Source organism: Helobdella robusta, assembly GCF_000326865.2.
Source record: "Helobdella robusta unplaced genomic scaffold HELROscaffold_9, whole genome shotgun sequence".
NCBI classification, from domain to species: Eukaryota; Metazoa; Annelida; class Clitellata; order Rhynchobdellida; family Glossiphoniidae; genus Helobdella; species Helobdella robusta.
This window is the reverse complement of record NW_008705512.1, coordinates 3,882,869-3,901,990: the sequence shown is the minus strand read 5'-3', so window position 1 is coordinate 3,901,990 and position 19,122 is coordinate 3,882,869. Positions and strand designations below refer to the sequence as shown.

Below are 19,122 nucleotides of genomic sequence, written 5' to 3'. Positions count from 1 at the left end.
CGACGATTTTTGAAGTAAGGTTTAGTTTCGTTTTTTATTTTTCTCATTCGTTCATTTTATCACTCAACCTTTTAAATTATTCTTCTATTAATTGATTCGTTAATTCATTCTATTCATTAATTGAATCATTGATTTATTAATTCATTCATTCACTCATTCATTCAACCAATTATTCAATCATTCAGTTAATCATTTATTCGATCGTTCCTTTGTTCCTTGATTTACTAATACGCTATTAAAAAATGTCTACAGAATGATGAGAGGTGGGCTGTGGTGGGCATCAGCACGTTTCAGATGGAGGTCTCATGATGATCGTTCCGATGACAATTCGAAGATAACAACAACGACGGTTTTTGAAGTATGATTTAGTTTCTTTTTTTTATTTTTCTCATTCATTCATTCATTTTATCACTATCTTTCAAATTATTTCTCAGTAAATTTATTCATTGATTCATTCTATTCATTCATTAAATCATTGGTTGATTAATTAATTAGTTGATTTATTCATTCAACCAATCGTTCAATCATTCAGTTAATCATTTATTCGTTCGTTCATTTGTTTCTTGATTTACTACTTCGCTAATTAATAAAAACTTGTCTACAGAATGATGAGAGGTGGGCTGTGGTGGGCGTCAGCACGTTTCAGTTGGTGGTCTCATGATGATCGTTCCGATGACAAATGGAAGATAATGTTAAAGGTAAATTTGTTTTTGTCTCATTATATCTTTGAAAGTACTCGAATTTGAACAAAGATTGAGTGTTATCTCAAAAAAGATAAGTTGCCTATTTTTTTCAATTGCTTGTTTTTTATTTTAGTGAATTAATTTTTTTTTTCAATTTCTTCTCAGTATCCGGTCAAATTCATTCCATCGATGCGTGTCAGATGATGGTCGGTGCAATGGAGGTTCGTCGGTAGTGAGTGAAGTTTCTGGAGAGTGCGCGCCCGCACATTTACATACACACACATCAATACAACACATACATACACAACATCCATTCATTCGGTGTCGTTGTTGCTATGTTTCTCTTCAACTTTATATTTTCTTTACCGTGGACCGTGCTTTAATTTAATTCATAGGTAAGTTAGGGACTGAGATGAGTTAAACAATTGTAGGTAGGCTAGGGCTTAACATTAGTTAAAAAGCTTCAAGTAAAATAAAATCGCTAAAATATGTTAAATAAAATACTTGAAACATCTAAAACGAGAGATACAAATTTGTAGGTAAGTGAGTTGAGTCAATGTTTATAAGTAAGCTAGGGCCCTGAGAGTAATTTTATTATAGGTAGGTGACTGACTATTATTCTTGCGACTTCTTACTAGTTTTGTGTGATGTGTTTGTTTTCGCTTCACAACACCACACCAACAAAACAAACTACATTTCATTCTCGTCGTTGCCTTAAATTGTACCTTTTTGAACAATCTTTTTAATAATGTCTATTTATTTATTCATTAAATGTTGACTGGTTTCTAGTTTTTTTAAAATTGGTTATATAATTTTTGGATATTTCTTGATTTACTTTGTATATATGCAAGTATAAATTATTTCTGTTTAGTATGTTGATTTAATCATTATGATATGTTGTGAACTGTTCTTACTAAATGTTCCTGTTACGTGGTTTATTATCCTTCGAGAACTTCTAAGGAGTGTGTATGATAATAATAATAATGGATAATAATTATTTTTATCGGTCGATATTTTGTTGTATTTGTTTATTTAAAATACGAATTTAAAAAAAAATTGACATTTTAAAATTTTAATTAACCGTCACTTTTCATTTTTGAATGAATTCAAATAAAAGCAACTACTGTGTTTTTCTTTCTTTACTAAAATCTCGAAATTGTTTGTAGATCTGTACGGTTAACTGTTTGTTCGAGTTTGAACAGGCCTTGCAAATTTTTTTAATTTTTGTTTATATTTTTGTTTATTTGGTTCATTCAATTTAGTTGATTGATCGATCGGTTGATTGATCGGTTGGTTGATTGATTGGCTGACAGACTGGCTGGCTGGCTTGCTGGCTGACCGACCGACCGACTGACTGATTGTTTGATTAATTTATCTCATAGTATTGTATACATGAGAAAAAATCCGATTAAACCAACCTACGGCTTCAGTAAGCCACTGTTTTTCACCTGACATAAGCAATTTCTATATCTATACTGACAAAAATAATTGTGATATGAATATATTGATTTATTTAAAGCATTATATGTACAAAAAAGTGCTATCGTAAGAGTTCTATGAAATCCTGTAAGCCACTGCTGTAAGCCAACGTATGATTTCAGCAGCCAGTTTCTTATGAGCACAAGCAGAATGTAAAATATTCATTGAATATAATGAAGATAGTTGTTCAAATAACAATTTTGATTTATTTAGGCCGTTTATTTCATAAGCAAACCAATTTTTAACATGATCGAATAGTGTAAAAAAAAGGGTGACTATAGTTCAATCCTACTAAGCCAACCTACGGCTTCAGTAAGCCACCGGATTTCACCGGACCAAAAGCAATTTTTTATATTCAAATTAACAAAAATAATTTAATAATACATAATTCTATTAATCATTATTAAAATTAAATAGAATCACTACAATGTTTTAAGCATATTAAATCATGTAAATATTTCATTTAGCTTGCTCGTTAAAATCCATGCAATTTCGTAAGCCAACAATCCAAGCACGACAAATAGCCCGACCGATAGATCGAATTGATCGATTAGTCCTATTATTCTAGTTATGTGGTTTGGAGCAAGGGGAGACATTACTGAAAATAATTAAAATTTGAAAAAATTGAGATTCTTTGCATATCCCTGCTTCAACACACAAGGTGTTGTATGCTGGTAAATAGGTCTCCCCTTGATTTAAAAGTATATAAAGAATATTTATGTCTAAAAGCAAGCTAAAACAACAGTTGTGCTGCGATGTTTAGATTCACCGGATGAATAATTCACAAAGTGAAATAGTTTAGAGCGCTTTTCTTAATTTTTATTTGTGTTGTAGTTTATCATTTTATTTACGATCGGTTGCGATATTTAAACTAATTTATAACCGGATCAAAGTGATAATTATTACAAAATTGAGTCTTGTTAGTGAATTGGTGCTTATTTTGTCAGTTGTATAATATAATCGTTTTTCATGGGATCCTATCTAAGCGCTCCCGTCAGGGAAAAAGTATCTGACGATTGGAATGGGGATAAGTTGATTTACGGTGCTTCCTCTATGCAGGGATGGAGGATCAGTCAAGAAGTAATTCAATTTTTTTTTGATTTTTCAATTTGTTTTCTACATTTGAGATTAGTTTGTTTATTTTTTTAATGTTTGTAGGCTTGTTTTGTTTAGTTCTTTTTCAAGTTGATATTTTTTTAATGATTAATTTCAATTTTATTTTAATATAAAATATAGGATGCCCACAATTGTTGCGTAGACTTTGATCAAGCTTCCGACACATCTCTGTTTGCCGTTTATGATGGACATGGGGGTTAGTTAGTGGAAATTAAAATTAGCTAGAGATTTATTATAAATTTAAATAATATCACAGATCACTAGGTCTATTGTTTATTCTCTTATTGTTATTTACTTTAATTTCAATAAAATATAAATCACCAGGGGCAGAGGTGGCTCTGTACACAGCAAACACTTTTCCAGATTTTTTAAAATCCCATTCACTGTACAAGAAAGGACTCTTAGATGAGGCTTTGAAGGAAGCCTTCGTAGATTTTGATGCTACCCTGACTGACGAAAGTGTTGTCAAACAGTTGAGAGACTTGGCAGGGATTGATCAGGTGGGGGATAGAGAGGCCGAGGATGAAGAAGAAGGTGGGTTTTTTAAATTCATTACAACGAACACTTTTTTTAATACAAAATTTGTGTTATGAATCTTGAAAACTTTTTAGGATTTATGACTTCAATGAAATGCAATGTTTGGCATTTTATTTAAATTTTAATAGTTGAGTTTTTTATTATAATATTTCTCAGATAAAAAGTTTTTTGATAAAGTTCAATTAATTAGATGTGCAACAGATAATAAAATTGAAATATAACGTTTTTTTTTAACTGGAGAAAATTGATTTCAATTCATAGTAACTTCTGAAGTATCTCTTCTAAGGGAGGAAGCCACCATGCCAATAGACAAACTGATGGAGAGGTTTGCCTGTGGGGCTGTTCCTACCAGCAAACTGCTCACTAATCTTGCAAAATCAAAAAAATTTCAATCGCCAACCATCAGACCAAAGAAGCCAAACCTGCTGGCTACAGGTGATGCCAATGGCGACGATGAAGAAAAAAATGACGATTGTTCTGTAAGACGTTTTTTTATGAAATTTTTTCAATACTAATGTTATCAATTGTGGATAAAAAATAATTAGTTGATTTTGCCATAAGCCACTCATTTAGGTTATAGTTTTTAGATGAATAAAATTATTCCCGTGCTAATTTCTCTAACAGGTGAAGTCAAATATGAATGAGAAGACATTAAACGGGGTAGCAGCAGAATTTGGTGACCAGACCTCAGAGGCCACAGATTCAACAAAAAACCTCCCCTCCGACGTCAACAATTTATCAAAATCTGAACTTGACGACCGAAATATTGTGGACAGTAGTAAAACAGACATTAAGAAGGATGAGAAAAAGGTTGAAGTCAAGGTGAGCTCCTCCGATGTTGACATGCAGGTGGAAAACAAAACTGAAAATGCCAACAAAAATGAAGTAGTAGTTGGTAGTAGTAGTGGCTGCAGTAGTAGTGGCAGTATTATCAACAAAAAATCCAATGATATTGTGTCTGGTGATAGTAAAGGATATGGAAGCAGCAGTAGTTGTGGTACTGGTAGTGGTAGTAAGCTTAAAGGTCAAGGATCTTCTGAAGCAGAGGTTAATAGTTTTGTTGCATTTTTGGAACCAATTATTTCAAATTTCATGTCAATAAATTATTTTAATAATCTCTGGATTGTAATTGTCAGGCAATTAAGGCTTCATGTTCGACTGGTAAATCCAATGATGATGATGACGACGACGATTCAGATGATGATGAGGACGATTCAGAGGCTGAGATGAACGATGATGACGACGACGACGATGAGGAGCATGACAAATGGAAGGCTCCAGAAGATAGTGAAGATGATGATGATAGGTAGGTAATTTTACTTTGAAGAAGATCAAAATTTGTGATGATGAAACTGATGTTCTGTGATGATAGTGAGATTAGAATGATGATTGCAAAATGATAATGGTGGTTGCAAAGGTTTCAATGTTGGTCAGATGTTGATCATGATGTATCTCGTTTTCATGCTATTATTAACCAGTGCATGTGTTATTCTTTATTGACTGAAAGAATGTTGTCAGTCATTTTTAGACTAAGGCCAACACCAAATCCATTTTGCAATTTTTGAAAATTTGTTTTAAAAAAATGTTTAATTTTCTTTATTCAGTGAAGAAGATGATGATGAAAAAAGCTTCATAAAGTTATTCAAAAGTTGTGATGACGACGACGAGGAGGAAGATGGAGAGGATGAGGAGGATGAAGAGGAACACGAAGATGTACTCAGCATTGGGGATAAGGTTTAACTAATTATTGAGTCTATTTTTTCTCAGTTTCTCAGTGCTTAATTTTAAGCACTTTTTGGAAAAGTTCACCTAGTGCTTCTGCAATATTTTTTTACTTAGTTTGTTTTAAAATTTTCAAGTTGAATTGTTTCTAAATAGAATTACATATTAGAGATAGTTTTTCATCTAGACTGAAATCAATGAATTAAACATTTTCACCTAAATTGTTCTTTTTTTAATATTGACTTATCTGTCTTTTTGTAGTAAATGAATTAATGATGGTTTATGTATTGAGAGCATTTAAAGTATATAATGAATTCATAATGCATTTAATAAAATTGTAATATATGTCAAATAAAGAATAAACTTCATTTTTCTTAAAATAAATTTCAATAATTTGAATGCTTTTCAATAATTGAATTGTTGAAAAGCCTGGATCAGATAGTGGATGCACAGCTGTTGTTGCCTTGCTCAGGGGGAAGGATTTGTATGTGGCTAATGCTGGAGATTCCAGGTTTGCATCTCTGTGTGTTTATGTATGCTTCCGTGTGTTTGTGTGTGTGTGAGAGAGAGAGAGAGAGAGTTTATTTAGCTTCTATAGAAAATTTGATTGCCTCCAAATGAAATTTTGTACTCTCTTTTTTTGTTTTTTTTTTCTTCTATTCTGTGTGTGAGAGAGAGAGATCTTATTTAGCTTCTGTAGAAAATTTGATTGCTTCCGAGTGAAATTTTGTACTCTCTTCTTACTTATAGAATAGTATTTGTTAAAGAAGAAATCAATCAAACGTTATATAGCACTTGTGAATGTACACATTAAGAAATTTTTCCAAAAACGTCATAGGTGCGTCGTGTGTCGAGGTGTGAAAGCATTCGACATGTCCATCGACCACAAACCGGAGGATGACATTGAGACGCAGAGAATTCACAAGGCGGGTGGTAAAATAACGTGCGACGGTAGAGTCAACGGGGGCCTCAATCTTTCCAGGGCCATTGGTATATAATTGTTATTTGTCTCATTCTATTGGTATTTCTTTAATTTTTATATTTATTTTATTTGTTTTGTTATCTATTTATTTATTATTATTATTAATTTTATTTGTCCTTTTTGTGTGTTTCTTTCATTTTCATTCTTTTCACTGTGTTTTTGATCTATGCTTTGCTTTTGCTTCATTTCTATGTGTTTTTTAGCATAAAAAATTAAATAAATTTAGATGCATCGTATAGCTGTGATTCTAATCGTCACAATGATTTAGTTATTGGTTAATTGATTGATTAATTGGAACGGTTGATTGATTAACAGGCGACCACGTTTACAAACGCAACACAAAGTTGGAGTTGAAAGATCAGATGATAACAGCTCTACCAGACATCAAACATATCACACTGACCGATGAAGATAAATTCATGGTGCTTGCTTGTGATGGTATATGGTAAGTAAAATTCTTTGTAGTGTATGTACACATCATTGTTTAGAAACTAATTTTGTAATTATCGAAATTTTTCATGTATCACCTAATAATTGAAGAATTTATCCCAACTTAGTGGCTAGCTGCAGTAATAGCTGTAACATTTTTGTGATGTATTCATCGACTTGTCAACTGAATTAAAAAGAAGATTTAAATTAAAATGAAGTTGATAATTAACTATGGTTTGATTCTAGAGGACAACTTATTGCTGTCTATTGTATAGTGTCTTATATCCATTGTTATTTATACTTTTGGTTTTTGAATAATCGAAGAAGGTAAGTCTGCTCATTTCATGTAAGAATTTTTATTAATTTGCAACGTCTTTTTCTTTACACTCACTAATTTTCATTTCTCTTACTTTCACTCTCTCTTTCACTCTCTCACCAGGAATGTACTAACCAGTCAGGATGTAGTAGATTTTGTATTGAACAGACTGCAACGAGGAGCCACCAAAATGTCCGCCATTTGTGAAGAGGTCAGTGAACTTGCAAGAAATCAGGAATTATTTTTTACTTATTTTACCATTGTTCTTTTATGAAGCTTTTTGTTTTTGTTCTTCTGATTTTGTGTTTTCTTTACCTTATTTTTCTAGTATTCTATGTATCCGTTGTCTTCAACATATTTTTTTGAGTAATTCTGTTATTTTTTAAAATAGCCAGTATTGTTTATTTTACAGCTAATCGTTGCGTATAATTACCAATGTTAAATTTTGTAATTTTCAGTTGTTTGAGATGTGCCTGGCCCCGGACACATCGGGCGACGGAACCGGATGCGACAACATGACGTGTGTCATCGTCAGGTTCAATGACGCCGTCGTAGAAACCGACCACACAAACGTCCTCAAAGCTGACGCGATCGTCGAGGAGATCACCAGCAAAATCGAGAAGGAGAGAAAGTTAAATCAAATTAAACAGCAAATCATCCTTGGTGGCGAAGAAATCATAAGTGAGGCTGGCGTTGGTTTCAAACAGGCGGTCAGCAACGGAGCTGTTAAACGCAAACAGACCGACGTCGACGACGGCAATGAGGACGACTATGAGGATGAAGATGTCGGCGCTAGTGGTGACGCCAAAAACGATGACAGCCGGAAAAAACATAGTGCGAATGCCAAAAGACTGAAAAAAGATTTAGAATCCAGTGTCTGATATCATTAGTAAATGCCATTTCAGTTTGCTGACTGTATGTTTTTACTTATGAAAAATACTTGTACACGTACATGTAACGCGTATTTCATGTTTTATTATTTTTTTCAATTTTTAATTATATTCCATTTAATTGATTAATCTATTAATTATATAATTAAAGTCAGTAAATTCATTATTCTTAATAAAAAAGATGGTTTAATAAATGGTAGACGAATTTATATTGATGTCCCAAACAGTTTTAAATTTGATCGTCGTGTTTATAATTGGTCGGAAATTTTTATCTAAATTTGTTTAAATTATTCTTTCCCTTGTTTTTTAAAAATGTTATTAATAATATAATTAAATTATTTGATTTTCATTATATAAATAAATGACACTTCTTAAGACTGATTTAATTCAATTTGCTCTTTCTTTTTTGATTTTATTAATTTAATTTGATAATTGAATTGAGTTAGGAATTTTGGTTAATTTAATCTTGATCTACATATTATTTAGCATCTTGCACTCTGTTGTACATCCTCTTCCTGATTCAGCTGACTTAATTAATTTTAATTGCTATTAATGGAGGGAATGAACAGAACATTTAGAGTATTATTATTTAATTTCAAATCAATCTCCTTTTAATGCAAAAAAAAATCTAGTTTATTTCTACATGAAAAAATGATTTAAAAATAATAATTCAGACAATAACAGCCACAAGTGGCGTTTTGTTGCAATATATGTTATCTTGTATTGGTAGTGTTGTCGTGCACCCAGAGTACGTTGTCCGGCCAACCATACCAATGTTTCAAACTCAAAAGGGCGCCTGTAGTTATGTGCTCGGCATGAAATCCTCGTGAATTCAACGTACCTATCATCTCATTCACCATTGTTTTTTCGTCGTTTTCGTCGTTATGTGTTCCGTAATAATTTCTAACATGTTGCCATTCCATGATGATGTGTGTTATTTGGACCGTCTTGAACAGTTTACTACTTTTCCTCATAGCTTTGTGTTCATGGCCTTCTATGTCTATCTTGATGATGGCTCGTTTGAAGTTCGTTACATCTAAAAGGTCGTTTAGGACTATGTTCTCAGCGTGCTTCGGGCATGTTGTGTCGTCACAGTACTTGTCTGCATCTTGTGATGTGAGTCGTACACCCCCCTGGTTGTCAAGTGGTATCTTCAGTTCGTATGTTCCATGTCTGTTAGATACCGCATTTCTCAACACAATAACCTTGGGATTGCATTTGAATTAGTGTCAGTAAATTTTAAAATTAAATGTCAATTTTTTTATAGTGCAAAAGATCTTTCATCACATATAGCAGTCAATGTATCTTCATAATTACTGATAAATAAAATTGCTGGAGTCAACTGTAAATTTAGTTTCGTATTATGTGAACAATGTTATAAAACTGAAACTTGCTAACCTCATTTTCCAACTTATTCTTCCGCAAGGCTTTCCCCAGCTCATACAAATTAGGCTGATGTGGTTCCACGGCGACGACCTTGTGACCCATACTTGCAGCGACCATCGTGTAGACACCGATGTTAGCACCTATGTCATAAACCCCAAGATCAGAATGGGCTATCAAAATGTCCTTGAACCTGTCAATCATCTCTTTCTCCCAAATGCTATCTCGCTGAAGTTGGAAGGAGATATGGATGTCGGTGTTCAGATCGTGAGTGCATATGTAAGGCTGGTATGGTTCAACTTGCATTCGAAGGCAGTTTGTGAAGGTATAGTCTATGTACATGTCTGGATTGTAGATGATGCAGCTAGATCTGCCTCCTCTCAGCTGGCCGAGTCGTGGGTCTGTTATTTATGTGTATGTGTGTGTTTGTGTGTGTGTTTGTATATGTGTGTGTGTGTGTGTATCATTCAGCAATGATGTTTTAATATTTTCGAATAGAGGTTCATGAAACAAAAATATAGTTTTGTAGAAATGTTGTCCAGGAACCTGTAAAGTACCTCTTACTTTTTTTTCTCTTCCATTTTGCTCCACTGAAGAATTTTGAGACTTGGCAGGTTTTATTAGGAGAGGAGGAAGTTCTTGGAATAAAAAATTTGCGAGTTAGTTATTAATTTAATGCAGTCATAAGTTGTCTTTAGAATAAATTTTGAATCGATACATTCTACATGATGTAAAACTGTTGTGAAAATGAAATGAAGGAATGAGCTCAATGATTTAACTCAAATATATAAAAATTAATAATCGATCCATCATCAACCAACCATAGGAATCAAAAACTTTCTTTTTTGTATTTCTAAACGTCTCCTCATCGTCAGGATAATCGCTTGGGTGTGCAATCTGCCATGCAATGAACTTGCCGGGGAAGGATTCATTAAGTGAGATCATGAAAATTGTGAGCGTGATCAGCGAGACAATGATAATTAAGATGAAGGTTTCTATACTCGGTCGAAATATTCTATTCATTATTGATTGGACTAACTTAAAATGTTTTTATATTTGCATTTGCTTGACTAGAGCTTATAAGTGAGATTTTGCCTTTTAAACTCATGTTGCAATACTTGCTGTGTTATTGTTTTCGCTTATTCAGGTGAGATTTTTTGCAAAGGTGTTCACTAGGAATGCTACAGCTCCTTCGTTGCTATGGAAACTTTTTTGATTTTATATTATTAACTATGTATATATTCTACACAAATGACTATAACACATGCCGCTGTATTAATACTTTTTTAATTTGAGAATAAGCAAATTAATTTGTCATCTTTAGTGGTAATAACGTTAATCATCCCATCGTACTCATCTGGTTTTAAATATAACTGGTAATAACGTTAATCATCCCATCGTACTCATCTGGTTTTAAATATAACTGTATAAAACTATAAAGTTAATAATTTTTGGTCGAGTTCAATCGTTCCTCAGCCACCATTTCAATTCATTCATGCAATAAAAAACTTGAAATGTATGCTCAGTCAATAGTGCGAAGAAGTCCATATACCTTGATTCAACCTATATAGTGGAGTCTGTATAAGAGATGTGAATCGAGCCGAACTCGAGCCTCTTGTATCGCACATGCAATTGCCCATCCCTATTTAAGAAACAAGGAGGCGAGTTTCCTTGAAACTCTTGCACTCTAACTCTTCGTTGTTTAGTGCCGTTAATTTGCACAGTCCAAAACTCACTTTCTATATTTTATTATTATTAAGACCTACTTACTCTACTTACCTACTAAGGCCTACTTAAGACCAAACTAAAACTTTGAAACAGTTCAGTACGTGTCGAACAAACTGTCCTTACCTTGCTTAACCAAAATGAATAAAATCTATGGTGTTGCAAACATTGCGCATCGTACAACTGAAAAATGCATCTGTAATGTGAACATTCAACATTAACATAACAAGGATTATATTCGTTCAGAAGATATCTCTGTGTGAGAACCACTGGATCGATTTTGACTAATAATATGAAATTAAAATTCCAATCTTCCAAGTCTGACTTTGAACTCTTGCGTTTTAGAAACTGTTACAGTTTTTTCTTCCAGTTTGTTCTAATGTTCAATAAAAATCTACCTTTTATTGTTCCTACCCTTTCTTTGAAAAGCTTTTACTGGTGCCCTATTGTGTTTCTATTTTTTGTAAATTGAAAGAATAGGGATGAATCTATCTTATCTTTACCCGTTATGATTTTGTACGCCTGAATGAGATCTCCTCCTGTCCTAGGTTCATCCAAAGTTGTCAGTCCACATCTCTTTCCTCATGAAAGTCTTCACAATTGTTAATCCTCCGGATTTGGCCGTCTTTGAACTTTTTCCAACACTTCTTTGTTTTCATTGCCGATATAAGAGTTGTAAAACTCATGTTGTAATATTTTATTACAAAAGTTGTTGATCTGATACACAAGTCTGTAGGTGTCGTAGAAACACCCATTGTGAAATATTTAGATTTTATTAACTTCAGCCATTTTTTCAATTCCGCAATGTGTATGTGTTTGTAGTGTTTGGTGAATTTTAATGAATCGGAAAAGATAGACGGTAATGTGGAAAATGATAAAAAACGACATACACGTGCACAAATTTAAAAAAGTTAAATCTCATCGAATAGTTAGTTAGTTAACTAATATTTCCGCAACTCATCACGTGTTAACAAAGAGATTTAAATTATATATATATATATATATATATATATATATATATATATATATATATATATATATATATACATACATTCCAGTCGATCATCGTGGTCACACCCACACACATACACCCACACTCACACATATATATATATATATATATACATATATACCATACACCTGAATTTGTATATGGGACATGGCGCAATATTTTTGACAACAAAGGGTGCGCTTCGTTTACTTTACAGAATACGGTCAAAACGTTGTCTCGATACGTGATAACTCAGAAGAAGTAAATTACCGATCATTTTTTGGTTTATTCGAATAAATTTTGAAAGATAAAAGTACATTTCGGCAGTTACGACTTAATAAAATTGAAATTTACTTGTGTTAATAGCTGTTTTAATAAATCAACAAAGGATATTGGTTTCTTTTTTCATCGGTCTTAAAAGAAAGTTCACTGGTTTGTTATTCATTTTATTATTTTTTAATTCATATACTGTATTATTTTTTTAAATGTAACATCTAAATATTTATATAATTAAATATCTAAATGCCCCCTTCTTTCCCATTTCGCAAATTTTTAAAAACCAAAAACAAAACTTTTTTCAAACGGACAAATATTAAGAACGTGGATTTAGTGCCAAACAAAATAAAAATCTAAAATATCTAAAATGTATTAAAACATCAATATTAAATTACACAGCTATAACAAAACAATTTTAAACATGCTTACGAATATTCATGCATACATACATACATATATATATATATATATATATATATATATATATATATATATATATTTTATATGAAACTTCTTTATAGCTGTCTTGCTTGCACGTGATTATCTTTGTCTACGCACACGTGTGTGCGTATGTGGTGAATGAGTTTCGATCACATGCATATATATAGTTTATATATATATATATATATATATATAACATGCAATTTCTTTACAGCTCCATTGTTTACACAATCAATCAATCAATCAATCAATTAGCTTATAAAGCGCTATTTCCGCGATGTTCAACAGCGCTCCTCAATGAATTTTGAAAACAGATGGGCTCTGAACTTTGCAAGTCAATGAGAAGTAGTCAGAGAAGTAGGTAGAGAGTTCCAGAGAAAAGGACCAGAAAAAGCAAAAGCAAAAGTTATCTTTGTTAACGCACATGCAAACGTGTCGAATTGCATAGATCATTGACATTTTGATCAAAATTGATTTTTTAATTTTGTTCATGTATATGTTGTTTTTCCATTCCCGTCCATCATTCCCGATTACCGAACAGTGATTCCCTAATTTTTCCGTTCCCGAAATATATGTTTTACCAATTCCCATGGAAATCACGTTTTCCGCTTCTATCTAACCGAACTGATCTGAACTTTGAAAAAGGAGTTCCATTACCATCTGTAGCCTTTGTATGTGATATAAGAAAGTTTAAATAAATGGTTGTAAATGAATAAACATAGGTAAATGAACATAGTTAAATAAGGTACTGTATAATATAGATCTGTGAAGGTTGTAACATCAGAAAATGAACGTAGATGTATATATATATACATTATATATATATATATATATATATATATATATATATATATATATATATATATATGAACTGATAAACTGATGATGATTCATTCGGAATCGAAATATGGCCTTATTTGCAGCATGAATTCGGAAACTAAGTTTATTTTGACTTTTAATAAACTAAACGTTCACCAAAAAACTTTAGTGAGAAAAATTGAAAAAACGAACTACAAACAAATTAACGCCAAACATTCGGTAGAATTTATAGAATATTGTAATATATATATATATATATATATATATATATATATAATGGGAAAGAGTAAAAAGTAATTAAAATTATCCAAATAATAATTTTAGTGAATATAGAAAATCAATATATGACCATTGCATTGTAGCCTTCTAATCTGAATTCATATTAATTGCAAAGTTTTAAAAGAGTTGAAAATGAACATGGATGTAGACGACGTGGAGGGCAATGATGTTTCAACGGTAGAGCGAATGGTACTAATTTCAAAATCAGGAGGTCGTCATCCGGTTGACAGAAACATGCTTCTTCGAACCAGTGAATATTTCCAAGGTTTGGTGAACAGTGGAATGAGAGATGCCCGTTATAGAGAGCTTACGTTCGAATGTTTAACAAATGAATCCTTAATAGAAGTAAGAGATTATTTAATCTATTTGTCAATCAACATGATGGGAAACAAAGGTCTTAGCATAAAGTCGTTGAATGAAGTAGAAGCAGGGTTAGATGGTGCCTTCTATCTACAAATGAATGATATGATTGATAGATACATTGAGATGTTATTGAAACATTTGAACGAGTCAACTTGTATTCGTATTTTGGACATTGCCAACAAATACCTTCTAATTGACCAAGTGGTTAAAAAAGTTATTGAATACATTTTGAAGAATTTTAAAAAAATTTCAGACAGTTCAAAAATATCATTATCACCAGACGAAATGTTTCGCTTGGTTGCTTCAGAGGAAATAAATGCAGACAGCGAGATGGATATTTTCAATCTGATAATCAGGTGGGTTTCGGAGGATCCGTCCAAAAAATATTTCGCTGAAAAATTGTTAACCGAAGTGAGGTACAGTCTGATGACAACCTCAGGGAGACAGAAATGTACCGCCATACTTCATGATCTGAATTTAAATATCTGCTATAATAAAGATAAAGATTCAAATATTTCTCGTACAGTTGGTAAGATATTTGCGGTTGGATCAACTGAAAAAAGGGTGTGAATTTAATTTTTTATCTACAAATAAGTTGCTGCCTTTACATATTTTCAACTGATTATAATTTATTGTTTATTTGTTTATTTCAATACCAGGATGGAACTTTCTTGAATATTTTGCCAGTTTATGATTTTGTTGAAGCATGCAAGACCAATGGTTACGGCGCTTGGCAAAAACACGTCAATTTCAATCCATCAAGTAGAAATGGTCCACAAGGTGATTGGATAGATTACAATGCCTGTGTGCTTGACAACTGTTTGTATTTGGTCGGAGGGAAGCGTTCGGTCACTTGTAAAGTTTTCATGTACAATCCGGTTACTGCAGTCTGGTCCGAGGTATACAATTTTTAAAATTGTATTTCTATCAACACATTCTTTCTAATCGTAACGTGTAATTAAATAGAATAATTCATTCTTATCAATAGCTACAGTAGCTTACTAGTCAACGATGATCGATAATTTTTTATTTATTAGTTATTTATCTCTTTATTTTATTAAAAAATTTGATGTCTTTCATAACACGTCTTAAATGCAGTGGGTACATTATTGTTCCTTATTTTAATTACATTTATCTTCTATTTAACGCATTGTACTTTTGTTGTTGTAAATTGTTTATTATGAAATTTACAAGTGCTTTGGTTTTATATTAATAATTATTATCTAATAAATATTCAGTGTCGCAGCATGCATTTTCCGAGGCGTCATTTCTACCTGGGAAACCTAGCTGGCCATCTCTATGCAGTTTCTGGTTACACTAAATACATCAAAGGAACTTCAACAGTTGAAAAATACATACCGAGTGAAAACCAATGGCACATGGTAGAACCTTTACCTCTTGCTCTACCATATCTTGCAGGTTTGATTAATTCATCTTTTTCTAATATTGTAATTTAAAAACGGGATAACAAACTCAGACAGAAAAAACTAGTCGTTATACATATATTCATATATATTACATGCCATAACCCAACTTGCATATCCATCCATTAACAGGCTGTGTATACAATGGAATGATGTATGTCAGTGCCTTACATTTTGTTTACCGGTATGACTCTTCTTCCAACAAATGGCTTTCGAGGGCTCCCATGTTGACGGCACGCTCCCACCACTGTATGACAAGCACGGGGGATAAGATTTTTGCTTTTGGTGGTACATATAAGTCGATTGATCGGAATTATAATGCATTGGTTGGAATGCTTAGTTTTGTCGTAATAACTTTTTCCATATATTTTATTATTTATTAGTAAAAATTAATGAATTACATCATTTGATTATTTGACTTTTTCAATTTTTTGTACAAAATTATTTCAAATGTGAAACTTTATACTAAGCAATTTTAAATTTCAAAAATAATTCAATCAACAAAGGATGGAGAGATATATGATGTAGAGAGCGATCAGTGGACATATGTGTTTAAGCTGGTGCATCCTGTTTTTGATTCGCCATCCATTACTATCAACAACTGTCTCTACATCTTTCAACAAGAGTCGAAGTTTCCGAACAACGTATATCGTGTGATTCAAAAAATTTTTCTGACGAAGTACTTGAAGGGGAAGGAAACGCCAAATGATTCAAGTTTATCACCAGCACAAGAAGCAGTGAAAGGGAATTTACCTGGCAATGAGGATTGCCAAGTTTTTAGATATTCTAAACGTCACAAAGGCATTTTGACACCATTTGATTGTCTATACGTTGGTGTCATGGTTATACCGGATAGTTAAATGAAGTCACTGAGAGATCAATTTGATTCATTTTTCTCTTTTCATTTTTTGTAGCATAATATTTTAACTGTCATCTATGCTTTTAATCCTGCGTAATTTAGAAAAATTTAAAAAAAAACTTTTACTCATTTATTATTCAAGAATGTTTCTCTGAAGTTTTATAAAATTTCATTCAAATTGAGTCAACTGCAAATGAGGAAATATGACCTCACAATCCTGATCTCGAAATTCTATCTGACACGACCATCTCGACATGATTCCATACTGTCATGAAATAATAATCATAATGAACAACTAGAAATATGTGTTATCCATTTATATCTATATAGTTATTTAATATCGGTTATTTTACAATATTTTAAACTTAAAAATAATTAACGCTCTCAGTCTAGGACCATCATTCGATAACCTGTTTCAGATTATGCGTGTGGTAAGTTTGGACAAAGGATAAACTATTACAATTTAAGAAGTTTAGTTTTTTTTATAAAGAATTATAGAGTGAGCCATTAAAAATAGAATTTGCTAGTTTTATTTTGTCTAATCGCCATTAAAAATAGAATTTGCTAGTTTTATTTTGTCTAATCGCTCTTTTAATAAAACCGTTTGACTGGATGAAAGGTTGGTTTGTAAGTGGAGGCCCGGATTAATATTGAAATACCTCGGGAGATATGTACTTACACTTGTAATTGTACGTAGTTTAAAGATTCACACAACATTTTATGAAAATATTTCATTTCTTAAATGATGTTTTGTAAAATTATGCCCGTGTTGTAACTTTTACGGGAAATTAACTCTTGAAAATTTATCCGAAGTTGAGGATTGATTGTAGGGCATTGTTGCCACTTTGAGTTTTTCAGTTTTTCTGTTTTAGAATTTTATTACATAATTGAGACTCACATAAATAAAGAACAAATAACTGAAATTTGTCACAGTTTATCAAACACGACTTTTTCAAACGTAAAATGTAACATCGAATTTAGCGCTCCCATCATCAATTTAATTGGACAATAGCTCAGCGATGCATGGTCCTCTGCGTGTGCCAGGGAAATTATTTTGTATTTATTTGTTTTTATTTATTTTCTTTTTGCAAAGATAAATTATTTATTATTAATTTTAATATTTTTGCAAAAAAAATAAAAATACACTGCACCAAAATTATACATGAGAAACGATGCATGGAGATGATTTGGCGTTAATAATCAACTAAGCAGGCCATAAATATCGTGAATGGATGAATGAATGCATGAATGAATGAATGAATAAAAGAAAGGATAAAAACGAATGGATGGATGAACGAATGAAAAATTGAAATGATTGATGGATGGATGGCTGGCTGGCTGGATGGATGGCGAGATGGATGGTTGGATGGATGGATGGATGGATAAATGGCTAGATGGATTGATGAAGGGATAGATTGATAGGTAAATGATTGAATGAATGAATATATGAATGATTGAAAGGATGAATAAACGAATGAATGAATAAATGGATAGATGAGTCGATAGATGAATAGATGGATGAATGGAAAAAATGATTGAATGAAAGATTGATTGAATAAATATCCTGAATGAATGAAAGTCATTTGATTCACATATATCAAAATATGTCATAAGATGCTTCGGTGACGATGATAATAAAACTATGATGATGATGACGACGAGGAAGAAGATGATGATGAGGAGGAGGGGGATGGTAGTGATGATTTTTGCTAGTAGCGGTTATCATTTAAAACTGGAGTGGACAAACTTTTTGCAGTGAGGGCTGCATTTAGAACTATTTTACTCTTGAACGGCCGCATATGTACTTAAATAGCAAATTTTTTCTACCCGGGGGAGAATTTTTTAAGATTTGGGGTTCCTTTTTTTCTGGCTGGCAACCTTTTTTGCGGGCCATATAATAAAAAAGCTTCGCGGTCCACATGCCGTAGTTTGCCCATCCCTGATTTAAAATCATTTCAGTGAATGAATAAATGAATGAATGAATGATTATAAAAAAAAGAATTAATGAATGATTGAATGAAAGAAAGAATGCATGAACGAAAGAATGAGTGAGTAATAAACGAACATACCAACGAGCAAGCAAATAGTTATATATAAACAAATAAGATAAAATTAATATTCATACGGCATATAAAATCAGTGCTTATTATCTTTACAATTGACAGAACTTTTGAACTCGTATTTTTTCAGATGCCTTGAAAACAATTGTAGTAGACAAAAGATACGTGTGTGAAATAATAATAACCTTTCGACGTATCCATCTAGATGTACACAACATACACACAAATGAATACACGAATGAATAAATAAATGTATAGAAAATATATATGTATATTCATAAGTGTGTGCATATGTGTTATGTGTGTTTCTACGAGTATGTGTGTGTATGTGTGCGTGCGTGTTTGTGT

At 32.2% G+C, this 19,122-nt stretch overlaps 3 protein-coding genes across 3 annotated transcripts; 2 read left to right on the top strand and 1 right to left on the bottom strand.

Annotated features, from left to right (window-relative positions):
* Positions 1–3,131: 3,131 nt before the first annotated feature.
* Positions 3,132–8,145, top strand: HELRODRAFT_166314 (hypothetical protein; the record flags this gene model as incomplete). The annotated part of the gene is made up of 12 exons (XM_009033271.1): positions 3,132–3,242; positions 3,399–3,474; positions 3,603–3,812; positions 4,077–4,294; positions 4,440–4,862; positions 4,952–5,121; positions 5,420–5,549; positions 5,966–6,048; positions 6,376–6,527; positions 6,835–6,964; positions 7,388–7,475; positions 7,723–8,145. 12 exons carry the CDS (start codon positions 3,132–3,134, stop codon positions 8,143–8,145), a joined length of 2,214 nt encoding a protein of 737 aa, XP_009031519.1.
* A 722-nt stretch (positions 8,146–8,867) lies between these two features.
* On the bottom strand, positions 8,868–10,560 carry HELRODRAFT_166313 (hypothetical protein; the record flags this gene model as incomplete). The annotated part of the gene is made up of 4 exons (XM_009033270.1): positions 8,868–9,359; positions 9,553–9,938; positions 10,095–10,175; positions 10,359–10,560. The coding sequence occupies 4 exons, from the start codon at positions 10,558–10,560 to the stop codon at positions 8,868–8,870; spliced, it is 1,161 nt and encodes a 386-aa protein (XP_009031518.1).
* Positions 10,561–14,200: 3,640 nt separating this feature from the next.
* Positions 14,201–16,988, top strand: HELRODRAFT_189921 (hypothetical protein; the record flags this gene model as incomplete). The annotated part of the gene is made up of 6 exons (XM_009033269.1): positions 14,201–14,995; positions 15,091–15,330; positions 15,670–15,850; positions 15,988–16,181; positions 16,362–16,628; positions 16,857–16,988. The coding sequence occupies 6 exons, from the start codon at positions 14,201–14,203 to the stop codon at positions 16,986–16,988; spliced, it is 1,809 nt and encodes a 602-aa protein (XP_009031517.1).
* Positions 16,989–19,122: the final 2,134 nt, after the last annotated feature.